Genomic DNA, 24,518 nt, shown 5'->3' on the forward strand with positions numbered 1-24,518 from the left:
TTAGAAAACAGTTGCATAAAAGGGGCGAGGGGCTAGAGAATTTCAGACATGCAGTAAGTTTATCCCTGCAGAACTTTCAAAACTAAAGGTTTTTTACTAGCTGTTTATATTTGCTACTGCTAAAAATACTAAATGGTGTATATTGCATTTTTTAATCTTTGCACGTATCAATAGAAGGAATTGTTTGTTAACTTCAATGGCCACTTGGGTGAAATTGACACACGGTTCTTGAGACAATGGTGACTGATTATTGCCCAGAGATGACATAGAAACCTTTTTTTCCTGGATTTTTTCTTTGCAAGTTTTTTCTACTAATCAATTTCCATAGTGGTTCTCTAGTTCCCAATTGAAATTGCAATATAACCAATTTGGTCTTTATAATGCAAATAGTGTTTCCTAATTCATCAGCTGTGTTGTATCCAATTCACAGTACAGGTATCAGAATTATTTTTGTCATTAACACTGATAGCACATGCAGACACCATTACAGTGGGCTCTTTACAAACTTGATGAAACAAGAACTTATACTTACAATTAAAAACTATGTTTCGACAATGAATTTGTGATTATATTGCTAACTATATTTTTACATCATCAGTATATGATGGATGCAAGAAATCTGAAATAAAAGCGTAGTGGCTTATCCAGAATTTACAGCCTGCCTGTTGAATGATCATTGAATTGTTACCCCTTTTCTGTTCCACAGAACTGCCTGATCTCATCATTTTGCACTTTTTCATTTGCACCATTTTTCAGATTCCAATCAATCACAACATTTTGCCTTTGTAACTGAAGGGATACTGCAAGGATCTTTGTTACACGTTCCTCCAGTCTTTCCTCCTAGTCATTTTCAAGTCTTAACACTTGGTTCCCATCTGCAGGTTATTGTCATATGCACAAGCACAGTGAAATACATATATAATTAAATGCAAGACTGCAAAGAAAAAAAGACTGTGCAAAAAGAACCCAAACCACCCCCTCCCCAGGTACATTTCCCTGCAACCGAAGGGGATGCCACGCCTGTCCCTGTACCTCCCCCTCAACTCCATCCATGACCCCCCCCCCCCACAGTCTTTTCAGGTGAGGCAAAGATTCACATGTACCTCCTCCAACCTCATCTACTGTTCTAGATGTGCACTCCTATATATTGGCGTGACCAGGCACAGGCTTGGCAACCGTTTTGCTGAACACCGCTCAGTCCGCTTAAACCTACCTGATCTCCTGGTTGCTAAATACTTTAACTCCCCCTCCCATTCCCACACTGACGTCCCTATCCTGGGACTCCTCCATTGACAGTGAGGTCCTGCGCAAATTGGAGGAACAACACCTCATTTTTCGCTTGGGAAGCTTATACCCCAGCGGTATGAACATTAACTTCTCCAACCCTTGCTATTCCTCTCTCTCCATCCCTCCCTCTTTACAGTTCTCTCACCTTACTGTTAAGTCTCACCTAAATGTAGTCTTACTGTCTCGTACTACATTTTATCTCTGCTTGCTTTGCTGTTACCTTCTCCCAGCTAACAATAATCTATTTTAGTTTCCATGAACTTCATTCTCTTTGCCCTATTTTCACACCTTACACTTCCTTATCTATGTATCTCCCTCTCCACAGACATCAGTCTGAAGGGTCTCGACCAGAAACGTCACCCATTCCTTCTTTCCAGAGATGCTGCCTGTCCCGCTGAGTTACTCCAGCATTTTGTCTACCTTTGATCTAGTTACACAGGGATTAATTACCTCTAGTATCAATAAATATCAAAATATATTAATGCCCTCCATAATGTTTGGGACAAAGACCTATCATTTGTACTCCACAGTTTTGAAATTTTTAATATAAAAAATCAGATGTGGATAAAGTGCATTGTCAGATTTTAATAAAGGCCATTTTTATACATTTTGGTTTCACCATGTAGAAACTACAGCAGTGTTTATACATAGTCCCCGTCCCCCATTTCAGGACACCATAATGTTTGGGACACATCAGAATCAGAATCAATTTATTTGTCATTGCATGGCTTCACAGTTGTTGGTAAATGCTCAGGTGTGTTTAATTGCCTCTTTCATGTAGGTATGAGAGAGCTCTCAGCACCTAGTCTTTCCTCCAGTCTTCATCACCTTTGGAAACCTGTTGCTGTTTATCAACATGAGAACCAAATGTGCCAATGAAAGTCAACAAAGCCATTATGAGACTGAGAAACACAAATAAAACTTAGAGACATCAGCCAAACCTTAGGCTTACCAAAACCAACTGTTTGGAACCATTAAGAAGAAAGAGAGCACTGGTGAGCTTATACTAATGGCAAAGGGACTGGCATGCCAAGGAAGACCTCCGCAGCTGATGACAGAAGAATTCTCTATAATAAAGAAAAATCCCCAAACATCTGTGACGGATCAGAAAAACTCTTCAGGAGTCAGGTGTGGATTTGTCAATGACCATCGTCTGCAGAAGACTTCATGAACAGAAATACAGAGAAATACACTGCAAGATGCAATCCACTAGTTAGCCACAAAAATAGGATAACCAGGTTACAGTTTGCCAAGAAGTACTTAAAAGAGCAACCACAGTTCTGGAAAAGGGTCTTGTGGACTGATGAGATGAAGATTAATTTATATCAGAGTGATGGCAAGAGCAAAGTATGGAGGAGAGAAGAAACTTCACAAGATCCTAAGCATAGATAGATAGATAGATAGATCCTTTATTGTCATTCAGACCTTACGGTCTGAACGAAACTATGTTGCCTGCAGTCATACACAGAATCAATAATAACAAAACATACAATAAACACCAATTAAACATCCACCACAGTGAGTTCACCAAGCACATCCTCACTGTGATGGAGGCAAAGTCTTAGTTTCCATCTCTTCCCTCCTTGTTCTCCCTCTGCGCTGAGGCGGTCGATCCAGGCCGGAGATGCCGCTCTCCAGTCCAGCGGACCTCCGTGGTGATGTCGCCGCTGCCGATAGCCGGAACGCCATCCCCGCTCCGAGACGGCCCGCCACAGCATCAGCTCCGGGCCGCCGCCCCAGCTCCAGGTCGATGCCCCAGCTCCAGGTCGCCGCCCCAGCTCCAGATCCTGCAGTCTCCGCACCGGGCCGCTGCCCCAGCTCCAGGCCGATGCCCCAGCTCCAGGTCGCTGCCCCAGCTCCGGGTCCTGCAGTCTCCGCTCTGGGCCGCTGCCCCAGCTCCAGGCCGCCGCGCCAGCTTCTGGTCCCGCAGTCGCTGCTCCAGGTCCCGCCGTCTCCGCTCCGGGCCGCTGCCCCAGCTCCAGGCCACTGCCCCAGCTCCGGGCCCCGCTGCATCAGCCCCAGGCCGCCGCCGAAAGCCAGAACGCCGCACCAGCAAGTCGGGCCACCGCTGCTCAGCCCCGAAGACGGCCAGCCTCTCGTTGGTAAGTCCTGGCTGGCTCTGCCTCCGGAGCCTCGGGGTCGGTCACAGGCTGGAGGCCGCCAGCTCCGCCATTAGGCCTCAGCGCAGACGGAGGCAGAGAAGGGGGATACGACATGAAAAAGTCGCATTCCCCCGAAGGAAGAGACAGAGAACATGTTCCACCCCCTCTAACACAACCCAACAAACTAAAACTTAACCAAAACAAGACAAAAAAAAACAACAGAAAAAAGTAAAGACAGACGGACTGCAGGCGAGCCGCAGCTGTTAACAGCGCCGCCACTTCCGGTGAATACCACCTCATCTGTGAAACAGTGGTGGGGGTATTAATGGCCGAAGGTACTGGCTCACTTATCTTCACTGATGATACAACTGCTGATGATAGTAGCTTAATGAATTCTGAAGTGTATAGACACAACCTATCTGCTCAAGTTCAAACAAATGCCTCAAAACTCATTGGTCGGCAGTTCATTCTGCAGCAAGACAATGATCCCAAACATACTGCTAAAGCGACAAAGGTCAAAGCAAAATGGTCAATTCTTAAGTGGCCAAGTCAATCACTGATCTGAACCGAATAAGCGAGTTCGGTATTTCAACTACGCATGCCTAGGTCATTCGCGATAAACATTCTCGCCAGCTGAGTTGCTGTGTGTATATAGACTTGCGTTTATCCACCTGTCTACTTGCGTTTCATCTGTATTCATGCATTTTGTCTACATGTGTTGCATCCATGTTTTCCAGTTTTGCTTCTTTGAGGTAAGAAAATACTGCTTTCAAAATTATTAACTCTGTATATTTATGGTTCATTTGTACAAAACTACGATGATTTTGTTGGTTTTATTGCTTTAAGCAATATTATGTCTACTGAACATAGCAGTTAGTTTCAGACACTGTTATAACAGTTATATGCTCATTGCAGTTATTGGTGTGCCTGGTAAGAACTTTGGCAAACAAACTTACAGTTTTCTGTGATGTATTTGGATTTGTTCACTCTTTGCGGTATAGTAATGTAACTATCAATGGCAGTATGTAGGACATTGGCTGTAAATGTGGCGATCATTCAGGTCGCTTTTTTAAAAACTCAGCTGAAAATTAACAAACTGTTGAAACACGCTCTCGCTACTGCTGTTGCAGTGTTAACCCTTGTGGGTCCATCATTTACATGCCGCTGGAAATTAAATCTCACTCCACTCTCTCACACTCCTCACGAACAGCCACCCGCTACAATAGGCAGAATGGTCCTTTCTTTCATTAATCCTGCCCGCAGTCTCTGATGGAGCCGGTTTCACTGACTTAACCGTGACCGGCCGTGTTTAACCAGGGCTCTGGGAACTCGGCATCTGAGTGGAGGGGACGAGGAGGGTTCCAGAGGGAAGGCACAAACAACTTAGAATACGGCAGCAGAGTGGATCTGTTAATGGATTCATTCCACAGTGAGTTCAGTTTGGAAAGAATACACGCCGGTAGCTCTACGGCCACTAGTTCAGGAGATCGATCTAATTATTGATCAAAAGGCGACGGAATCCGTCTATGACAGACTCCACAGTGAGACGTGTCCACAGGAGCGGGTGTTCACTCTGATCAATAACTCGGACACAGTGAACTTCACAATGTAGAACCATCCCAGTCAAAACCGTCCCAGAGAGCTGCCTTGCCCGAACACTGGGACAACTCTGGGCAAGGTCCCACTGTAGACAAGAACAACATTCTAGTCACTAAAACAAATACGCCTGCGGGCTGGATGATTTTGGGTTATGGGCTGGATCCGGCCCTTGGGCCGTAGGTTGCCGACCCCTGCCTTAACAGTACATTCACACCGCCTGTAGGTAAAGCATCAGCCCACATCACACTGATATGGTTGCTGCCTGCTTCAGATTAAATATATTTTTACACATAAATTATGAATAAACATAAAATGTTACAAACACAAGTCATATTGTCTTATTTCACTAGCATTACAAACACATTATGGTTTAAATGAATAATAAATTCTTTAACTTTTTGAATATCTCATAATTGCAGATCAATGAACTGAACTAGAACTGGGACTGTAAGTAGCGTGTGAAAAGCAGAACAAGAAAGGAAGCTATTGAGTTGACAGAATTCTAGATTCATTAATTGGTAGAATAGTTAACAATTTATACACAGCTTATACAGCGCTGCGTTTGCTTTATTTCCCGAATGACCTTTGACAAATCCCATGATTCCTTGCGTTTATCGGAATACTGAACTCTCTTATTGGGCATGTCTTTTATATGCTGAAGAGAAAACTGAAGGGGACTAGCGCCCAAAACAAGCTGTGGATGAAACGTAATATCCTTCCTTACTTAATTTTGATTGGAATTGAACAGGATAACAAAAGGGTGTTTTGGATGTGACAATTGGCAGCTCTCGTTTGACCAGGTGCAGAAGAGATTGTGGGAATCGGCAAGGTAAGATTACCTCTTCTGGGAATGTGTGGATGGTAAATGTAAACATGAAATAGTAGAGGAGATAAGAAAGTTTGTTTTCCTTTGTGAGGTGTTGCATAGAAATGTTAATGTAAATGGGGGGGGGGGGGGGGGCTTGGCTGGGAAAGGGGATGGTGGCATGGGCCGTCTGAAAGGTGAGATAGAATAATGTTTGACTTGTATTAACCATCTGTTGTTGAATAAGATTAACATGTGAAAAGTATGCTATGAATAATGAAATAATTGATAAGAGATGGTATATTTTCGTATAGCTGTATTTATCGAAAACAAAAGTTGTTTACTGCACAGTATAAATGTCGGCTAATTCTGCTGTGAAGTCAGAGAACTGGTGAGCAGTTTTCTGTCGCCATTTCTCCATGATATCATGCAATAAAATCTCTTGAAGCAAACCTGCATAGTCTGTAACTTTTCGTTTTTCCTTTCATTTCTCTCTAAATTAATTTCTTCTACACAAGCATAAGCTAAAGCTGGCTGCAATACAGGCCTGGCAGAGCATCACCAGAGAAGACACCCAGCAACTGGTGATGTCCATGAATCGCAGACTTCAAGCAGCAAAGGATATGCAACAACATACTAAACATGACCACTTTCATATACATGACATTGCTGTGTCCAAAACATTATGGTGCCCTGAAATGGGGAGACTATGTTTAAACACTGCTGTAATTTCTAAATGATGAAACCAAAATGTATAAAAATGGCCTTTATTAAAATATGACAATGTGCACTTTAACCACATGTGATTTTCTTTCTATTACAAATCTCAAATTGTGGAGTACGTAGGCAAATAAATAAATGATCGTTCTTTGTCCCAAACATTATGGAGGGCACAAAGTGAATTGTGAATTTGCAGATGTTCAATAACAGTAGTGTCTCTAACGGGGAATTTTGATTGCACCAGTATTGACTGGAATTGTATTGAAGCGAAAGGCAGAGGGGTGGAGAATTTCTGAAGTACATTCAGGAGAATTCTCAGTACATTTCTAGCACAGGGTATGAGAATTATGATGCCTTTGGGGGAAATTACCCCAAATGTTGCTGAATTTCAGCACAGGTCAAAATAGCTGAATTGTCTTATTTTAAGCAAAGGCAATATGTAAATGCAAGTCTTAATCAAGAGGCGCTGCAGTCAACTAAAGCACCACAGCTCCTCAATCTGATGTCTCACAACAGTAACTTAATTCATAGATTCACAAAAGTCTAAACTATGTAAAACTTTTTTGCTCACAATTCCAGCATCTGCAAAGTGTCTGAGAAACTCAGCAAGTCAGGCAGTATTTGATGAGGAGTAAGCAGATGAAGTTTCGGGTCGAAGGGTCCCAACCTGTAACATTGTCCATTCCTTTCACAGATGTTGCCTGACCCACTGAATTATTCCAGCACTTTGCTTTTGCTTATCAATTATGTCACTTTGGTTTACAACAACAGTATAGGAAACAAGGTTATGATCCTCAACAAAGATCCTCGAGCAATTGGGCAAATTTAGCCATGATCTTTCAAAAACCTGTCCTTTGCTTCCATACTGGGAGCACTCTCCATTCAGCTTCACGTTTAGAGCTGCGTTTTAAACTGCAAGGTAAGTGTTTCAAGGCAGATGGTCCTGTTTTAATTCATACCAGGGATAGAAAAAAGTGGAGAGGAAAGGTAGGATATGTCACCAATGCTGTTCTTGTGGCTTTCTCTCCAAATGTGTTTTTTTCCACATTATCAGAGTGCAGAACTGTTTCTAGTTGCTCTTTTAAGTCTTGCATCAAATGGTAGTGTGGCATCAACTATGATCAGTTTATTCTGCACATATCTCAGCCTGGATTCCTCATTAAATGTATAATTTAAGCAATTGTTTAGTTACCAGCCAAATATCTGGTTTGAATCCTGGTATCACAGTCGGGGAACGTGTCTGTAGCATGTCAGCGACTGAAACAGGTAGGGGTTATACACAGCCCTACCTGAATCTGCTGGTGACTGGAGATGATTTATGTAACTCCCAACTGACTATACAATTGAAGTGAATGCTGAGATTGCCTCCCACTGAGCAGGAAAACTTTAACATGAACTAATTGCATGTTTATTTGGAGACAAACCTATGTGCAGTGGTCTCTGAATATGGGTGCAAGGACAACTATCCCACAAAAAGGAACTATCCATGAAAACATTAAACTTATTATTTCGAGCAAAGATTGTGATAAGTAATAGACAGAATATCAATTATGAGTAATAGACATTTACATTGCTGTTCTGATTAGTGAGCGTTGATTTATTCAATGAGTGCTAATCAAATCTGGGCTAGTGGACTCTTTTATCATTTAAAAATAAATTGGATAGTTATATGGACGGGAAGGGAATGGAAGGTTATGGTCTGAGCGCAGGTATATGGGACTAGGGGAGAATATGTGTTCGGCACGAACTAGAAGGGTCGAGATGGCCTGTTTCCGTGCTGTAATTGTTATATGGTTATATATGGTTTATGCAGGGCTATAATTACATCACAAAGGATTAGCTTGAACTCAACTTTGAGAAATTTATGAACGCTCCACTCCAGATACTTGGCCTTCCACAGTGCTACATTATTAGAATTGTTTTCTTTGGAACAGACATTAAACCAAGATCCTATCTGGCCTCTCAAATGGACAACATGTAAGTAAACCACACCAGTTGAGTCACTATAATAAAAGATAAATCCTAAGATATAGTATAAGTATAATATGTGTTTTCCAGCTCAATGTGACCCTTACCTGCTGCAGCGTGTCTGTGGACGGGGTCCATAGTTTTCCACTGAGGTCAACCTTGCTGGTGCTGTTGTATCTGCAGGTTTTTGTACACATACAGTATAATTGTAAACACAAGAAAAAGCTTGTATCAGTAAGGATCGGAAGTGCTAGTTATTAAATGAAAAAAGAACACGAGCATTAGCTGTAGTATTCTCTCGGGTGTTTTTCGATGGAACATACAATATATCCAGGTTCTTTATTAAACAAAATAAATTGGATGAGCGGACCTTTAATCAGGCCGGCAACCGGATGCTGACCTCAAATATATGAAAAGTACAGAAAGAATAAAGTTCTGAAAAATCCTTAACATTGGGGAAATCAATATTCCAGGAATAATGGTAAAGAATAAAGTGCTATGTGTATGTATGGAAAGAGTGATTTTTGAACTAGAATTAAAATTGAAAGTCTCTTTTAGCTAAAGTCCTTTGCATCTTACTTTGCACTAGGGTTTGCCTTCAGAAGTGTTTCATTTGCTTAAACGTTTCCTTTTTCAAAAGGGTTAAGAAGAACATGGGCCAAATAAAGGCAAATGGGACTAGCAGAATGCCAACATGATTAGAAGTTGGGAGGTCATGTTGCAGTTGTATAAGACATTGGTGAGACTGCATTTAGAGTATTGTGTTCAGTTTTGGGCACCATGTTATAGGAAAGATGTTGTCAAACTTGAAATGGTTCAGAGAAGATGCCAGGACTAGTGGGTCTGAGCTATAGGGAGAGGTTGACAAGGCTGGGTCTATTCCTTGGAGCACAGGATGAGGGGTGATCTTATAGAGATGTATAAAATCATGAGAGGAACAATTCGGGTAGATCCACAGAATCTCTTCCCCAGAGTAGGGGAATCGAAGACCAGAGGGGACAGGTTTGAGGTGAAGGAGAAAAAATTGAATAGGAATTTGAGGGGTAACTTTCATACAAAGGGTGGTGGGTGTATGGAACAAGCTGCCGGAGGAGGTAGTTGAGGTTGGGACTATTCCAACGTTTAAGAAACAGTTAGACATTTACATGTTTAGGACAAGTTTGGTGGGATATGGTCCAAATGCAGGCAGGTGGGACTAGTGTAGCTGGAACATGTTGGCCAGTGTGGGCAAGTTGGGCCGAATGCCCCGTTTCCACACTGTATCACACTATGACTCTACGACAAGTTGGGCCGAAGGGCCAGTATGCATGCTCTATAGATTTATGACTCTGTGACACTTTTGTGGCAATTCTACTAGCTCATCTTGATAATTAAATAAGTTATGACTGAAAATGTATTTCTTTGCCACCCAGATTGGATTGACTTGGTTCCTCTGGGTTTTTTTTTCACTTTCAAGTCAAAGATTATTGATTAAAGTTATGTTCCAGACTGAAACCAATAGTGATGATGACTGTTCTTAGAATCATACAGAGGCAGGCCTTTCCACCCATGAGTCCATATGAACCATCATACACCAATCCCATTTTTATTCTCCCCATAATCCCATCAACATTTTAGATCCTCGACCACTCATCTATACCATGGGCAATTTACAGTCACTGATTAGCATACCAACCTACACATCTTCAAGAAGTGGAAGGTAATGCATGTGTTCAAGTGAGAACATGCAAATTCCACACAGCATCTGATGTCAGATTGAGGAGGGATCTTATAGAAACTTACAAAATTCTTAAGGGGTTGGACAGGCTAGATGCAGGAAGATTGGTCCCAATGTTGGGGAAGTCCAGAACAAGGGGTCACAGTTTAAGGATAAGGGGGAAATCTTTTAGGACCGAGATGAGAAAAACATTTTTCACACAGAAAGTGGTGAATCTCTGGAATTCTCTGCCACAGAAGGTAGTCGAGGCCAATTCATTGCCTATATTTAAGAGGGAGTTAGATGTGGCCCTTGTGGCTAAAGGGATCAGGGGGTATGGAGAGAAGGCAGGTACAGGATACTGAGTTGGATGATCAGCCATGATCATATTGAATGGCTGCAGGCTCGAAGGGCCGAATGGCCTACTCCTGCACCTATTTTCTATGTTTCTATGTCATGGTTGAACAGCAACGACTTTCCTAGCTGTGCCATTGTTCCACACTAAACCAATAGGTTTTCACTTAAACCAATTTCCAAGTGCACCTATTTCGTAATTTAGATCTCTATTAATCCACTGTTTGAAGAGCCTAACAACTTTTAGTGTCCTGATCAACACCATTCACATCATTGATATCATTAGCCATGGTTCTGACGTAGAATTTTCACTTTTCAATCAGGAAGTTGCAGATCAATGTATTACTGTAGAGTTGAGCCCATATCACAGAACTCACACTCCAGCCCTGGGAGAATATGTCATATAGTTGGAAGTACCCTCTTTTGGAAGTGCCTGCTTTCTCAGCTGGATGTAACTGATTCCATGATACTTTTGGAAAATCCTTTGGTTTATGTTTAATATATAACAATTACAGCACGGAAACAGGCCATCTCGGCCCTACAAGTCCGTGCCGAACAACTTTTTTTCCCTTAGTCCCATCTGCCTGCACTCATACCATAACCCTCCATTCCCTTCTCATCCATATGCCTATCCAATTTATTTTTAAATGATACCAATGAACCTGCCTCCACCACTTCCACTGGAAGCTCATTCCACACCGCTACCACTCTCTGAGTAAAGAAGTTCCCCCTCATATTACCCCTAAACTTCTGTCTCTTAATTCTGAAGTCATGTCCTCTTGTTTGAATCTTCCCTATTCTCAAAGGGAAAAGCTTGTCCACATCAACTCTGTCTATCCCTCTCATCATTTTAAAGACCTCTATCAAGTCCCCCCTTAACCTTCTGTGCTCCAGAGAATAAAGACCTAACTTATTCAACCTATCTCTGTAACTTAGTTGTTGAAACCCAGGCAACATTCTGGTAAATCTCCTCTGTACTCTCTCTATTTTGTTGACATCCTTCCTATAATTGGGCGACCAAAATTGTACACCATACTCCAGATTTGGTCTCACTAATGCCTGGTACAATTTTAACATTACATCCCAGCTTCTATACTCAATGCTCTGATTTATAAAGGCGAGCATACCAAAAGCTTTCTTTACCACCCTATCTATATGAGATTCCACCTTCAAGGAACTATGCACGGTTATACCCAGATCCCTCTGTTCAACTGTATTCTTCAATTCCCTACCATTTACCATGTACGTCCTATTTTGATTTGTCCTGCCAAGGTGTAGCACCTCACATTTATCAGCATTAAACTCCATCTGCCATCTTTCAGCCCATTTTTCCAAATGGCCTAAATCACTCTGTAGACTTTGGAAATCCTCTTCATTATCCACAACTATCTTGGTATCATCTGCATACTTACTAATCCAATTTACCACACCTTCATCCAGATTATTGATGTACATGACAAACAACAAAGGACCCAACACAGATCCCTGAGGCACACCCACCTGCCTCCAACCCGATAAACAGCCATCCACCATTACCCTCTGGCTTCTCCCATTCAGCCACTGTTGAATCCATCTTGCTACTCCACCATTAATACCCAACCATTGAACCTTCTTAACCAACCTTCCATGAGGAACCTTGTCAAAGGCCTTACTGAAGTCCATATAGACAACATCCACTGCTTTACCCTCATCAATTTCCTGAGTAACCTCTTCAAAAAATTCAAGAAGATTAGTCAAACATGACCTTCCAGGCACAAATCCATGTTGACTGTTCCTAATCAGACCCTGTTTATCTAATTAATTCGCAAAAAGAAGGTTATTAATTTATTGAATTTTTGGTTATTATATTATCTGTTTATTGCGTTTACAGGCCTGCCATGTTACGACGTAAGAATTTCATTGTTCCATTATCGGCAATTAAACACTCCTGACTTGACTTAAAAGGGATGCGAGGGCATCTTTTACCACCAAATTTGTAATTAGCAAGTTTGGAATGAGCTGTCAGAAGAAATGGTAGAAGGGGGTTCATTTATAACATTGAAAATAAACTCCGATAGGCACATAGATAGGAAATGTTTGGAGGGATACAAGCCAGGTACAGACTAATGGGACAAGCTTGGTTAGACAACTTGATTAGCATTATCGAGTTGAACAAAACAGCCTGTTTCGGTGATATATAACTCTGACTACCTAAATTGATGTTTTCATTTATTGTTATTGCTCTTGAAGGTTTTAAAAAGTCCTAAACCTTACTTTTATACATAGCCAGATTTCAAAGTTAAATTGTACATGAAATAATTAATGATGCTAGGAAGATTAGAATATAAACCTGGGGCTGCAGTTGACATTTAAACCCTTTTTTCATTATATATCATGTTCGTGAATTTGTCATTTAATATAAAGGTCCAGAAGTTTTTAAAAAATGAAACAGTTACTCACATGAACTCCATGGCAACTGCTTTGGTAGAGTCTCCAGCAAATTCTTCACCTCACTAAACCTGAGTTCAGAGAGCATAAAACATAACAAATAAAGAACGGACAAAATGCAGCAAATAAAGTGTGAATTCATAGAGGAAGCTGATCAAAGAACTGAATTGTGTCATCATGCTGGTTGAGATTAGTAGTTCTACAGGAGTACAACAGCATGCAGCCATTCGTATTGTAGTGAATCTAAGACTTAGTCTGACCTGCTGGAAGTTCATGATTTACTACCCTTGTCCAACAGTAGAGCGCAGACTTCCCCAGTATTATACTGAGGAAATCACTGCTCTGATCCTCTACTAGGACAAACTTAATGTAGGATTGGAGGACCCACTAATGAATTAAAGGCATGTAAATGTTTAATATTTTAAGTTAACTTTAATTTTATATATATTTGTGATTTTATTTTACATACATTTTTAAACTTTTTTATAATAATTTACATCACAGTGGAACCAAGACTATTTTCCATAACTGCAGGATAAACTACTGAATAAAACTGATATGTCGCTTGCAGACATTGCTTGTATATAAACACAGCATTCATAGAAATGCAAATAGGATGGGAATGGGTTCATTACACAACTTGGAGATAACATCATAGCCAGCAAATGGGAGTAATTGAAATAATAATTACTTTGCTTCAGTATTTACTAAGATCTAATTCACATAATCTTGAAATAACTATTTAAAATAATAAAACCTTAAATAAATTAATCAAAATTGGAGATCACTACGATTGAAAAAAAATAGAAAAGTGAAAGCAGAGGCAATAGTACACATACTTAATCATATTAGGTTTGTATTTGAAATGGAAAATATTGCGGGTTTGGGAATTAACAGTGAATTTAGAAATACTGGATAATTCATTTGTAAAGCTGGTAGAGGCTCAATAAGCTGAATAGCCCCCTTCTGTGCTTCATGTTTCTAATGTTTTCGCTGGCAGCAGTGCATTACTCAAAGAACATGGATTTCAATCACAGCAACAGTTAAAAGATGACATGATTATTATGGTACAGTATATTTAGACGAGCATTGGTACATATACAATGAGAGTGGAAGCAGCTTGCATATCCTATTCAAACATCAAAGGAAAGTGAAGCAAAACTGCCTGTGCGCAAATGAATCAAGTCAAGAGTGTTTTATTGTCATATGTCCCAGATAGAACAATTGCTGCAGCACAACAGAATATGTAAACATAGCACACTGTAAACAATATGATAAACGAAAGAGAAAAAAAAATCAGTGTAATACATATGCTCACAAGTACACACACACACACACACACACACACATATAATATATATATATATATATTATATACTTAAAAACAAACAATAGTACTGCAATAATAATAATGTCTATTGTAGTTCAGAGCTTATTTGGGGTTGTAGTGTTTAATAGCCTGATTACAGTAGGGAAGAAGCTGTTCCTGAACCTGGACATTATTTTTCAGGCTCCTGTACCTTCTTCACGATGGCAGGGGTAAAATGAGTATGTGGCCAGTGTGGGTCTCTGATGATGCTGGCTGGATTTTTAAGGCAGCAACTCCGATAAATCTCTTTGATGGTGGGGAGGTCAGAGCCGGTGATGGACTGGGCAGTGTGACAACTTTTTGCAGTCTTTTCCACTCCCGGGCGTTCAAGTTGCCGAACCAGGCCATGATGCAACCAGTCAATGTGCTCTCTACTGTACACCTGTAGAAGTTCTCACTCAATACAGAATCCTGTAATCTTCTCAGGAAGTAGAGGCGTGATTTAATTATAATTGCATCAGTGTGCTGGGTCTAGGAAAGATCTTTGGAAATATGCATGCACAGAAATTTAAAGTCTTTCACTCTCCACCATTGTCCCATTGATATAAACAGGATTGTGGGTCCTCATCCTTCCTCTTCCAAAGTCCACGATCAGTTCATTGGTTTTACTGATATTGAGAGCCAGGTTGTTTGCTGGCACCATTTGATCACTCTGTAGATCTCACTTCTATACTCTGACTCATCACCATCTGTAATTCGTCCAACGACGGTGATGTCGTTGGCGAACTTGAAGATTGAGTTCGCACTGTGTCCAGCTACACAGTCATGATTCTAGAGTGAGTAGAGCAGGGCGCTGAGCATGCAGCCTTGAGGTGCTCCCGTGCTGATTGTTAATGAGGAAGAAGTATTTCTGCCAATTCGAACAGACTGTGGTCTGTGGATGCGGAAGTCAAGGATCCAATTGCAGAGGGATACGCAGAGACCCAGTTCCGTGAGCTTGGTAACCAGCTTGGAGGGGATGATAGTATTGAACTCTAAGCTTAGTCTATGAACAACAGCTGACGTAAGTGATTTTATTGTCCAAGTGGTCTGGTGCAGAGGGGAGAGCCAATGAGTATTGGCTCTCCCCTCTGCACTAGACCACTTGGAGCATAGTTTTTTTTAATCTTTCATTAAGGGAGGCATTTGGGAAATTAGCAAATCTTAAGCATTATTTGTTTATATACTATCTGGACAGCAAATTACATGTTATCCAACAGCATCTTGTGGTATCCGTGATTGTGAAAGCTGGTGCACAGAACAAGGGTTTACATTGCATGCTCTACATCATGCTATTGCATAAATATTGACCATGAATAAAAAGTTAATAATTGCTAAGCAGATGCTGAAAATGTGAAATAGAAAATGTAGGAAACTCTCGCTGCAGCAGGTTCAGGAAGCATTTGTTGAGAGAGAAATTGGATTAGCATTTCAGGTCAGTATGCAATTGACTCCAGATTGCAGAGAACAGTGGTCCACTAATGATGAAATAAGGAACTGCAGATGCTGGTTAATATGCAAAAGAACACAAAGTGCTGGAGTAACTCAACAGATCAGGCAGCATCTCTGGAGAACATGGATAGTACGGAAGGAGAACAGTTGTGAGAAGCAGTAGATTGATTGCAGGTACCTGAAATCCGGTTTGGGTCCTGGAACTGGAGCTGGAAGCCACGAGGCATAGATGGCGGTGTAGGGAAGTATTGAGGAACATGTGGCTGTGATATCGAGCCTGGGTCAGAACCTGGTTGTAAAGCAGGCTTAACCAGCATCTGGGTCAGAACCTGGTTAGAGAGCAGCAGTAATCAGAGGGGAACTAGTGAGAGAGGCTCTCACAGAAATCCCATCTTCAAAGTAGGCATACCTTGCAAAGCTTATCAATGTACCTCGGTACATGTGACAATAAACTAAACTACCTTGAAGAGTTGTTCTCCAGAGATGTTGCCTGCTGAGATCCACTTATGAAGCTGTCTGATAATGCCAAATCCCAAGATATGTTATGTAAATAATAACGTAAAATTAAGAAAAAGTTACAACCAATCAATTCTAGTATTCACAATGGAAACAAATCCTATTCTGATTGTTCAACCTCCATCAGATAGAACTTTTTACATTCAATGATAATTACAGGAGTGTGATCTTCAGCCTATCTTCTTCATCGATGTCACTTTATTTACGAAGGACTCTTATCAAAACCTGCAGGTATGGCCAATGTGTTGCCTTCCTTGAAGAAAACCGAATAATGTAGTTATTTCTGTCTTTTAGAGGACTTATTACCTTCCGACAATTGATTGTTGCAGATCCTCCATTTCAGACTCAAAATCCATCAAACAGCTTGTGATTTTCTGCACACTCTCCAGGGAAACTGTGTTTTTAAAATATTTAATTTTAGCAATTGGAAACTAAGGAAGCAAGCCACAATGCACAAAGACATACAAACATTTCCTGAAGTTTATTACAAAAATCATGGAGTAGATTCTGACCTTGAAAGATGTTGATGTGTAATGGCTATATAAATTATAAATATATACTTGTTAGAAATGAGGCAAGGAATTTGTCAGAGGGAGCAGAAGGTGTTGGCAGCCTGATTGTAAAGCCATTACTGAAGTGATAGATCGTGTGAATGATGAAATCTTTGTGTGAATCCAGCAGGCATGAAGCTGGCAAAATATATAGGAAGGAACTGCAGATGCTGGTTTAAACTGAAGATAGACACAAAAACCAGGAGTAACTCAGCGGGACAGGCGGCTACAGACGAAGAAGGGTCTCGAAACATCACCTATTCCTTCTCTCCAGAAATGCTGCCTGTCCTGCTGTCACTCCAGCTTTTTGTGTCTATCTTAGGCATGAAGCTGAACAATCTCCAGGATTGTCTTAGACTCTGGTGGAATTAAAGATTTACCCCCAGAGTACAGCTTCAACCAATATATTGTAGAAAAAATGCAGAATATTAAAAAAACGATTTTTAATGATCTTTTAATTGCTTACATTTATTAATTATAAACATATTGCAGTTCAGAAAAAAAGGTTGAATAACTGAGCCAAGAATCATTCAAAATGTGACAAATGTCTGTTTGCTTTTCAATCAGTATGGAAAGGTGCTGCTTCATGTGGATGAAAGACATACAGAAGGTGCAGTGCAGCAAGGTTGGGGCTCGGTGTACAGAGGCAGTCGATGGTGTGTCTGTGGGTGTTGGTATTAGATAAATCTCTATGTGGCTTGGAGCTGGATGAAATCTGTCAAATCAAACCAACAACTGCACAACTAGACTTCCAATTGCCTTTACTCAGGAAAGTCTTTGTGTGCGTTATAGGCAAGGAGCCTCGCTTTCTATCTGTGGTATCGGTACAATATTGAAATATAAGCTACATAGGATCAATACTTCCCTAAATCAGAGAGTGGTGAATCTCTGGAACTCTCTGCCACAGAGGGTAGTTGAGGCCAGTTCATTGGCTCTATTTAAGAGGGAGTTAGATGTGGCCCTTGTGGCTAAGGGGATCAGGGGGTATGGAGAGAAGGCAGGTACGGGATACTGAGTTGGATGATCAGCCATGATCATATTGAATGGCGGTGCAGGCTCGAAGGGCCGAATGGCCTACTCCTGCACCTAATTTCTATGTTTCTATGTAAATCACACCCATCACTTTCAATCAGTAGATCACAGTTGATGGCTTTCATCTGAAATATGGTAGAAGCACATAACACAAAATATAGCAGAAACAATGTTAACAACCAATATTGCATTAGGTTCAATTTATAACCAACAATTACACATTTACATGAACCCTGATAGTCCTTGACAACCCTATGATCTCAGTCTCTGCGTCCAATGTCAGAACATCCTTGAAAGGTTTCAAAGGTCTTTTATTGTGACATGTACCAATTAAGATACAGTGATATGTGAATTACCGTACAGCCATACGAAAAAAAAGCAACAGCTTCATAGAAGTTAACAATCATCCACCACAGCGGATTCCCCACATTCCTCACTGTGATGGAAGGCAAAAAAGTCCAATCTTTTTCCTCTTTATTCTCCCGCAGTCGGGCCAGTCGAACCATCCTTCGGGGCTATCGAAGCTCCTGTGTCGGGGCAATCAAAACTCACGCGTCGGGGCGGTCGAAACTTCCACGATTTGGAGTTCCCATAGACGGTCTACGATCAGTCCGCAAGCACCCATGGTTGGAGACTCCGAGGTCGATTCCTGGCCAAGGGATCGCGGGATCCGCGATGGTAAGTCTGTAGGTGACCGCGGTTGAGCTCTCAAAATCAGTCTCCAGCCAACTCCTCGATGTTAGGCCGCAGTGCGGACGGAGATATGATACGGAAAATAATCCCATCTCCGTCAAGGTAAGAGATTAGAAAAAGTTTCCCTCTACCACCCACCCCCCACATAAAACAAGCTAAAGAACACCGAAAACATACATTTAACACATGCAATTAAAACACAAAGAAGGAAAGGACAGACTGTTGGCGAGGCAGCCTTTGCTGACGCCACCCGGTGGATTCAAGCGTGTAAATCTACGTAAAACATCTGGTCCAGATCGTGTATCTGGATGAGTGCTAAAGACCTGTGTAGCCAACTGACTGGAGTATTCATGGACATTTTTCAACCTCTGACTTGAGCAAGGGCATCAAAAGGGCATCTATTGTGCTGGATCTCAACAAGAGCATGGCAACTGATCTCCATGACCACTGTCTGATAGAACTTACATCCACCATAATGAAGTGTTTTGAGGGGTTGTTTATGGCAAAATCAATCCCTGACTTAGAAATTACCTGGATCTGCTTCAATTTGCCTATTGCCACAAAAGGTCAACAGTGGATGCTAATTCACTGGCTCTCCATTCTGCTCTGATTGCTATTCATCAACGGGTGGCAAGGTGGCGCAGCGGTAGAGTTGCTGCCTTATAGCACTTGCAATGCCGGAGACCCGGGTTCAATCCTGACTATGGGTGCTGTCTGTACGGAGTTTGTATGTTCTTCCCGTGACTGCGTGGGTTTTCTCCGAGATCTTCGGTCTCCTCCCACACTTCAAAGACGTACTGGTTTGTAGGTTAATGGGCTTGGTATAAATGTAAATTGTCCCTATTATGTGTAGGATTGTGTTAATGTGTGGGAATCGCTGTTCGATGCAGGGTCAGTGGGCCAAAAGGCCCTGTATCCACGTTGTATCTCTTAACTAAACTACAGGCCGACATTCAATGCTATCATCCCCTCCAAACTCATCACTAAGATCCGATACCTGGAACTCTGTACCTCCCTTTACAATTCGATCCTCGACTTTCTTATTGGCAGACCTCAATTTGTGCAAATTGGTAACATCTCCTCACTGACTATCAACACAAGTTCACCTCAAGGATTCATGCTTCACTCCCTGCTCTATTCTTTTAACACCCACAACTGTGTGACTAAGCATAGGTCCAAAGGCACCACAACTATAGGTCGAATCATAGATTGTGATGAGTCAGCATACAGAAATAGAGCACCTGTTTGAGTGGTATCTCACCAACCTCTCACTCAACATCAACAAAACCAAAGAAATAATCGTTAACTTCAAATGTCACCAAATAATCTTGCAATCATCTTAAGATGCGGTGTCATCTAAGAGACTTTTGGATCGGCATATGGATATGCAGGAAATGGAGGGAGATGGATTATGTGCAGGGAGCCAAGCGACGGTCTTATCATCATACTCAATTGAACCTAATGTGGACAGAAGGGCCTGTTCTTGTGCTTTACTGATTTAAGTGTTATGTTCTGTGAAAGATGATGGAGACTCCAGTAATGTTTCGGGGTTAACTGTAATTAAATCTAAATTATGACTGTATTAAATGCATTTGCTTCATTGTCATTCTTACAGGGTACCTTACCATTGGCCAATGCTGTTTTTGGAACTGGAGCATTCTGCTCTTTGTTAGAATGGTTAAGAATAACCTACAAAAGAACAACAATTAGTCACCCCTCTCTTATAGCAATAGCTGCCACCTGCTGTAACACACACAATAAATGTTGCAAATACGTGTATAACAGAAACCAAGAGGTGCTGGGACATAATTCCATGAAAGTAGTAAAACATGTAGAGAAGATTGGAATCAGGTGTTTGGCACATTTGCATTCATCAGTTAGGGTATCTAGTACATGACCACTACGAGTCACATCTTCTCACCCTCACCCATTTCTGCTTTCCGCAGAGACCACTCTTTCCATGATTCCTTGATTTGCTCATTCCTCTCCACCGCTTACCAAGCACTTTCCCCTGCAATCATAGGAGGTGAAACACTGTTGCTATATCTCCTCCCTCACCTCCATTCAGGGACCCCAACAGCCCTTCCAGGTGAGACAGAGGTTTACATGCAGCCCCTCTAACCTCATTTATAGCATTTGGCCTCCTCTATGAACGCTGAGACCAAGTGTAAACGAGGCAACTGGTTCACCAAACACTTGCACTCAGTCCGCCAGGGCCAACTGCAGCTTCCGGTTGTGAGACAGTTTAATTCCTCTTCCCATTCCCATACTGACTTGTCAACTTTTGTACAAACAATTTTGCGACTAACCTTTAAAGGTTATCAATATGAGAATCCCTCTATTTTTATTATTTGAAAATAGATAAAGGAGGGAATTTCAGTAAGACATATGATCAAGTTCCCCATGGTAAACTGATCCAGAAGATTAAAATGCACGGGATTAACAGTGACTTGGTTGTATGATTTCAAAACGGGCTTACTGATAGAAGACAGCAGGTTGTGGTGGAAGAACAATATTCAGGTTGGAGGTCTGTGACCAGAGGAATTCCGCAGCAAGATTGCTAGGATTGTGGATTGCAAGGAAGGTTGCTAAGGTATACAATGGGATATAGATCAGCCACAGAAATAGGTGGAGAAATGGCAGATGGAGTTTAATTTGAACAAGTGTGAGGTGGTGAACTTTGGGAGGTTGTTGAGGGCAGGACGGTGTATGTTGTCTATATGGATTTTAATAAAGCATTTGATAAGTTCCCCCATAGTAGGCTGATCCAGAAGATTAAGGTGCACAGGATTAATCGTGACTTAGTCGTATGGATTTGGAACTGGTTTACTGATAGAAGATAGATGGTTATGGTTGGAAGAGAATATTCAGACTGGAGGACTTTGACCAGTGTAGACGTTCAGTTAGTACGTTTGCAGATGACACCAAGATTGCTGGCGTCACGGAGTGTGAGGAAGGCTGTCAAAGAATACAGCAGGGTATAGAATCAGAAATGGGTCAAGAAATGACAGATGGAGTTTAATCTGAGCTAGTGTGAAGTGTTGCACTTGCGGAAGTAAAATGTAAGGGCAAAGTATAGAATGAACGGCAAGACCCTTAACACCCTTAACAGCATTGATGAAAAGAAAGATGTTGGGAACCAAGTCCATAACTCTCTCAAATGGCCAGATATGTTGATAGAGAGATAAAGATAGCATATGGCGTGCTTGCATTCATTGTTCAGGGCATGCATATGAGGAAGTCCTTATGCAGCTTTATAGGACTTTGGTTATTTGAAGTATGGCATGCTGTTCTGGTGCACCCTAGCCCTAATAAAGGAAGGATGTGGAGGCTTTTGAAAGGGTGGTTTACCAGAATGATGCCTGGATTAGGGGGAAATAGTTACAAGGGGAGGTTCGACAGTCTTGGATTGTTTTCACTGAAACACTGGAGGTTGAGGGGTGTATATAAAATTATGGAAGCATAGATAGGGTAGACAGTGGGAACGTTTTCTCAGGATGAAAATATCAAATCTTAGAGGGCACAGCTTTGTGAGAGAGGCAACGTTTAAAGTTTCTTTGTTCAGAGAAGGTGGTGAGTGCCTGGAATGTGCTACCAGTGATTGTCATGGATGCAGTGGCATTTAAGAGACTTTAGGAATGATATATGGATATGCAGGGAATGGAGAGATATGGATTATGTGCAAGCAGATAAGAGTTGGTCTTGGCATCGTGCTTGGTACTGTGGGCTGAAGGGCCTGTTCCTGTAGTGTACTGTAGTATGTTCTATGTGGTCCACTTAACTAAATTACTGCAGTCAAACCTAAACCAGCTGTCATTACACAACCATCCTTGTCAGCATTTCTTGATCATAAGCAGCAGTCCCAAATCCCCCTTCCTGCCATCACATGGAGTTGCAGTCAGCATCAGTGTCCAATTGCCTAAATAAATCAAATGGGTTAACTTTGGCACAGAGTAAAGATTGAAACCACAGCTTGTAGGGACTGGGACTGAACAGCACATTGAATCATCAGTTAATTAAAAGTACATCAGTGCAAAGTGCTGATATGCATGTGTGATGTAGCTCTGTTTTACATATGCATCTGGAACCAAGGTCAACCAGCATCATGATTTTATGAGAAAGAGCAAACTGAAAAAGGAGTTTTTATCCAAATTCATGAGACTTTAAGGTTTCATCTAATCATGATGACAATCTTCAACATACCTCATCCAAACTGTTAAGCTGAGGCATGAGAAGGGAGATCTGCATCAGATGCCTAGGAAAAGTCATTAATTAAACAAGAGATTACATTAGATTAAATAAATGTAACAGTGTAACAGCTCTGCCATTGATTAAGAAGTAGGTTATAGTCTATCTGAATTATGCCCTATCCGTTAATTCCCATGGTGTTCAGACATCACGTCTTAAATATGTTCTGTGATTGATCATCTACAGCTCTCTTGAGTAGAGAATGGTAGTTCAAAACTCCTGGTTACATTTAAAGGCCCCAAAAACTAGAGTTACTGGCAATCTGAAGCAAAAAAAAAAAGAGAAAGGACAGAGAAGTGGTACAGCTGGTAGAGCTACTACTTCACAATGCCAGAAACCCAGGTCTCAGGTGCCATCTATGTGGAGCTTGCAAATTCTCCCTATGACCACATGGGTTTCCTCCGGGTGCTCCGGTTTCCTCCCACATCCCAATGATGTGAGTTTGTGATCAATGGTCGGCATGGTTTCCGTGGTCCAAAGGAGTGTTTCCAAGCTGTATCTCTAAATTAATCTAAACAAAAAAGTGTTAGAAATAATCAGCAAGTCAGGCAGCATTTGTGGAGAGTGAAACGGAATTAACCTTTCAGGTTGATGGCTTGTCAAAAGAATAGGGTAAAGGCTCTGATACAAGGTAATCAACCTGAAAGATAACTGCTTCACTCTCCACAGATGCTGGCTGGCAGCATGTCTACAACTGTTCAACATCTTGTTTTCACTCCCAGATGCATGATTATCAGGCAAGATAGAGAGAGGGAAGAAAATAAAAGGAGAGGAAGGGTTACAATATTGGTTAAGGAAGCAAATGTGGCTCTTAAGAAGGGTGATATGCAAGAAATATCAACAAATTAGACTGCATGGGTTGAACAAAGGAACCTAAAAGAGACATTTAACAGCTGGAAATGTTCTATAGATCCCCAAACAATCAGTGGAAGAAAGAAGAATAAGTATGTCTGAAAAATCTCTGAGATACCAATAGTGAGAAATTTCAACTACTACCTTGACAGTAACTGGAATAGGAAGAACGTTGGAGAAGCTGAAGATATCTTAAAATGCATTCAGCACGTTTTAATCAGCATGTCATAGGCTAAACACTAAAAGAGACAGTTTTAGTGAATTGGGCAGCTGGCAGTGATATCAATGTGAGCACATTTCAATGATCATGTTCACAGAGCAGATTTGGTGTAGATACGAAAAGAGCAAAGAAAGACTGGGAGTAACATTTTTCATTTGGTAAAAAGCCCAGTTTTAATATACTGGCAAGGAATTCAGCAAAGGTGCACTGGAAGTAAATCAGTATCAGAAACCAAGCAAGCAAAAGATAGCAGTTTTGTAATAAATACATCCCTTCAGAGAAAAAGGGTGATATTCCTAAATCTGGACCACCCCTACCACCTTTTTTCTTAAACCCCAGAGATCATTGAACCTACAGGGTTGCTCGATGTATAGAACATGCAAGGTTGAAACTAAAATGGTAATTAAGAGGCAAAGAGAGGATCTGAAAAATAAGCAAATAAAATCAACAAAAACCCAATAATGTTCTATAAATATATAAACAGCAGGAGGATAACAATTGAAATAATAAGGGCTCTTAGGGACCAAAGGTAATCTGTGTACGTAGGCGGAAGGCATAGACATGATACTTAATGAATGACTTCCATTTACATAAAAGATGGCTTTGCAATTAAAAAGTGAAAAATACCAGATGTGATAAACATAGAGA

General features: G+C 41.2%; 1 protein-coding gene across 1 annotated transcript in view; it reads right to left on the minus strand.

Moving 5' to 3' along the window:
• The window catches only part of LOC129708379 (protein phosphatase 1 regulatory subunit 7-like), a 77,974-nt gene that overhangs the window by 1,546 nt on the left and 51,910 nt on the right, over positions 1-24,518 (minus strand). Inside the window, exons 12-16 of the mRNA XM_055654076.1 lie at positions 22,754-22,805; positions 20,176-20,239; positions 16,581-16,668; positions 12,971-13,029; positions 8,589-8,658 (exon numbers count right to left, since the gene is read on the minus strand). Of these exons, the coding sequence (XP_055510051.1) occupies positions 8,589-8,658; positions 12,971-13,029; positions 16,581-16,668; positions 20,176-20,239; positions 22,754-22,805 (333 nt within the window). The remainder of the gene's footprint in view (positions 1-8,588; positions 8,659-12,970; positions 13,030-16,580; positions 16,669-20,175; positions 20,240-22,753; positions 22,806-24,518) is intronic.

This window comes from Leucoraja erinacea, chromosome 23, assembly GCF_028641065.1.
Source record: "Leucoraja erinacea ecotype New England chromosome 23, Leri_hhj_1, whole genome shotgun sequence".
NCBI lineage: Eukaryota > Metazoa > Chordata > Chondrichthyes > Rajiformes > Rajidae > Leucoraja > Leucoraja erinaceus.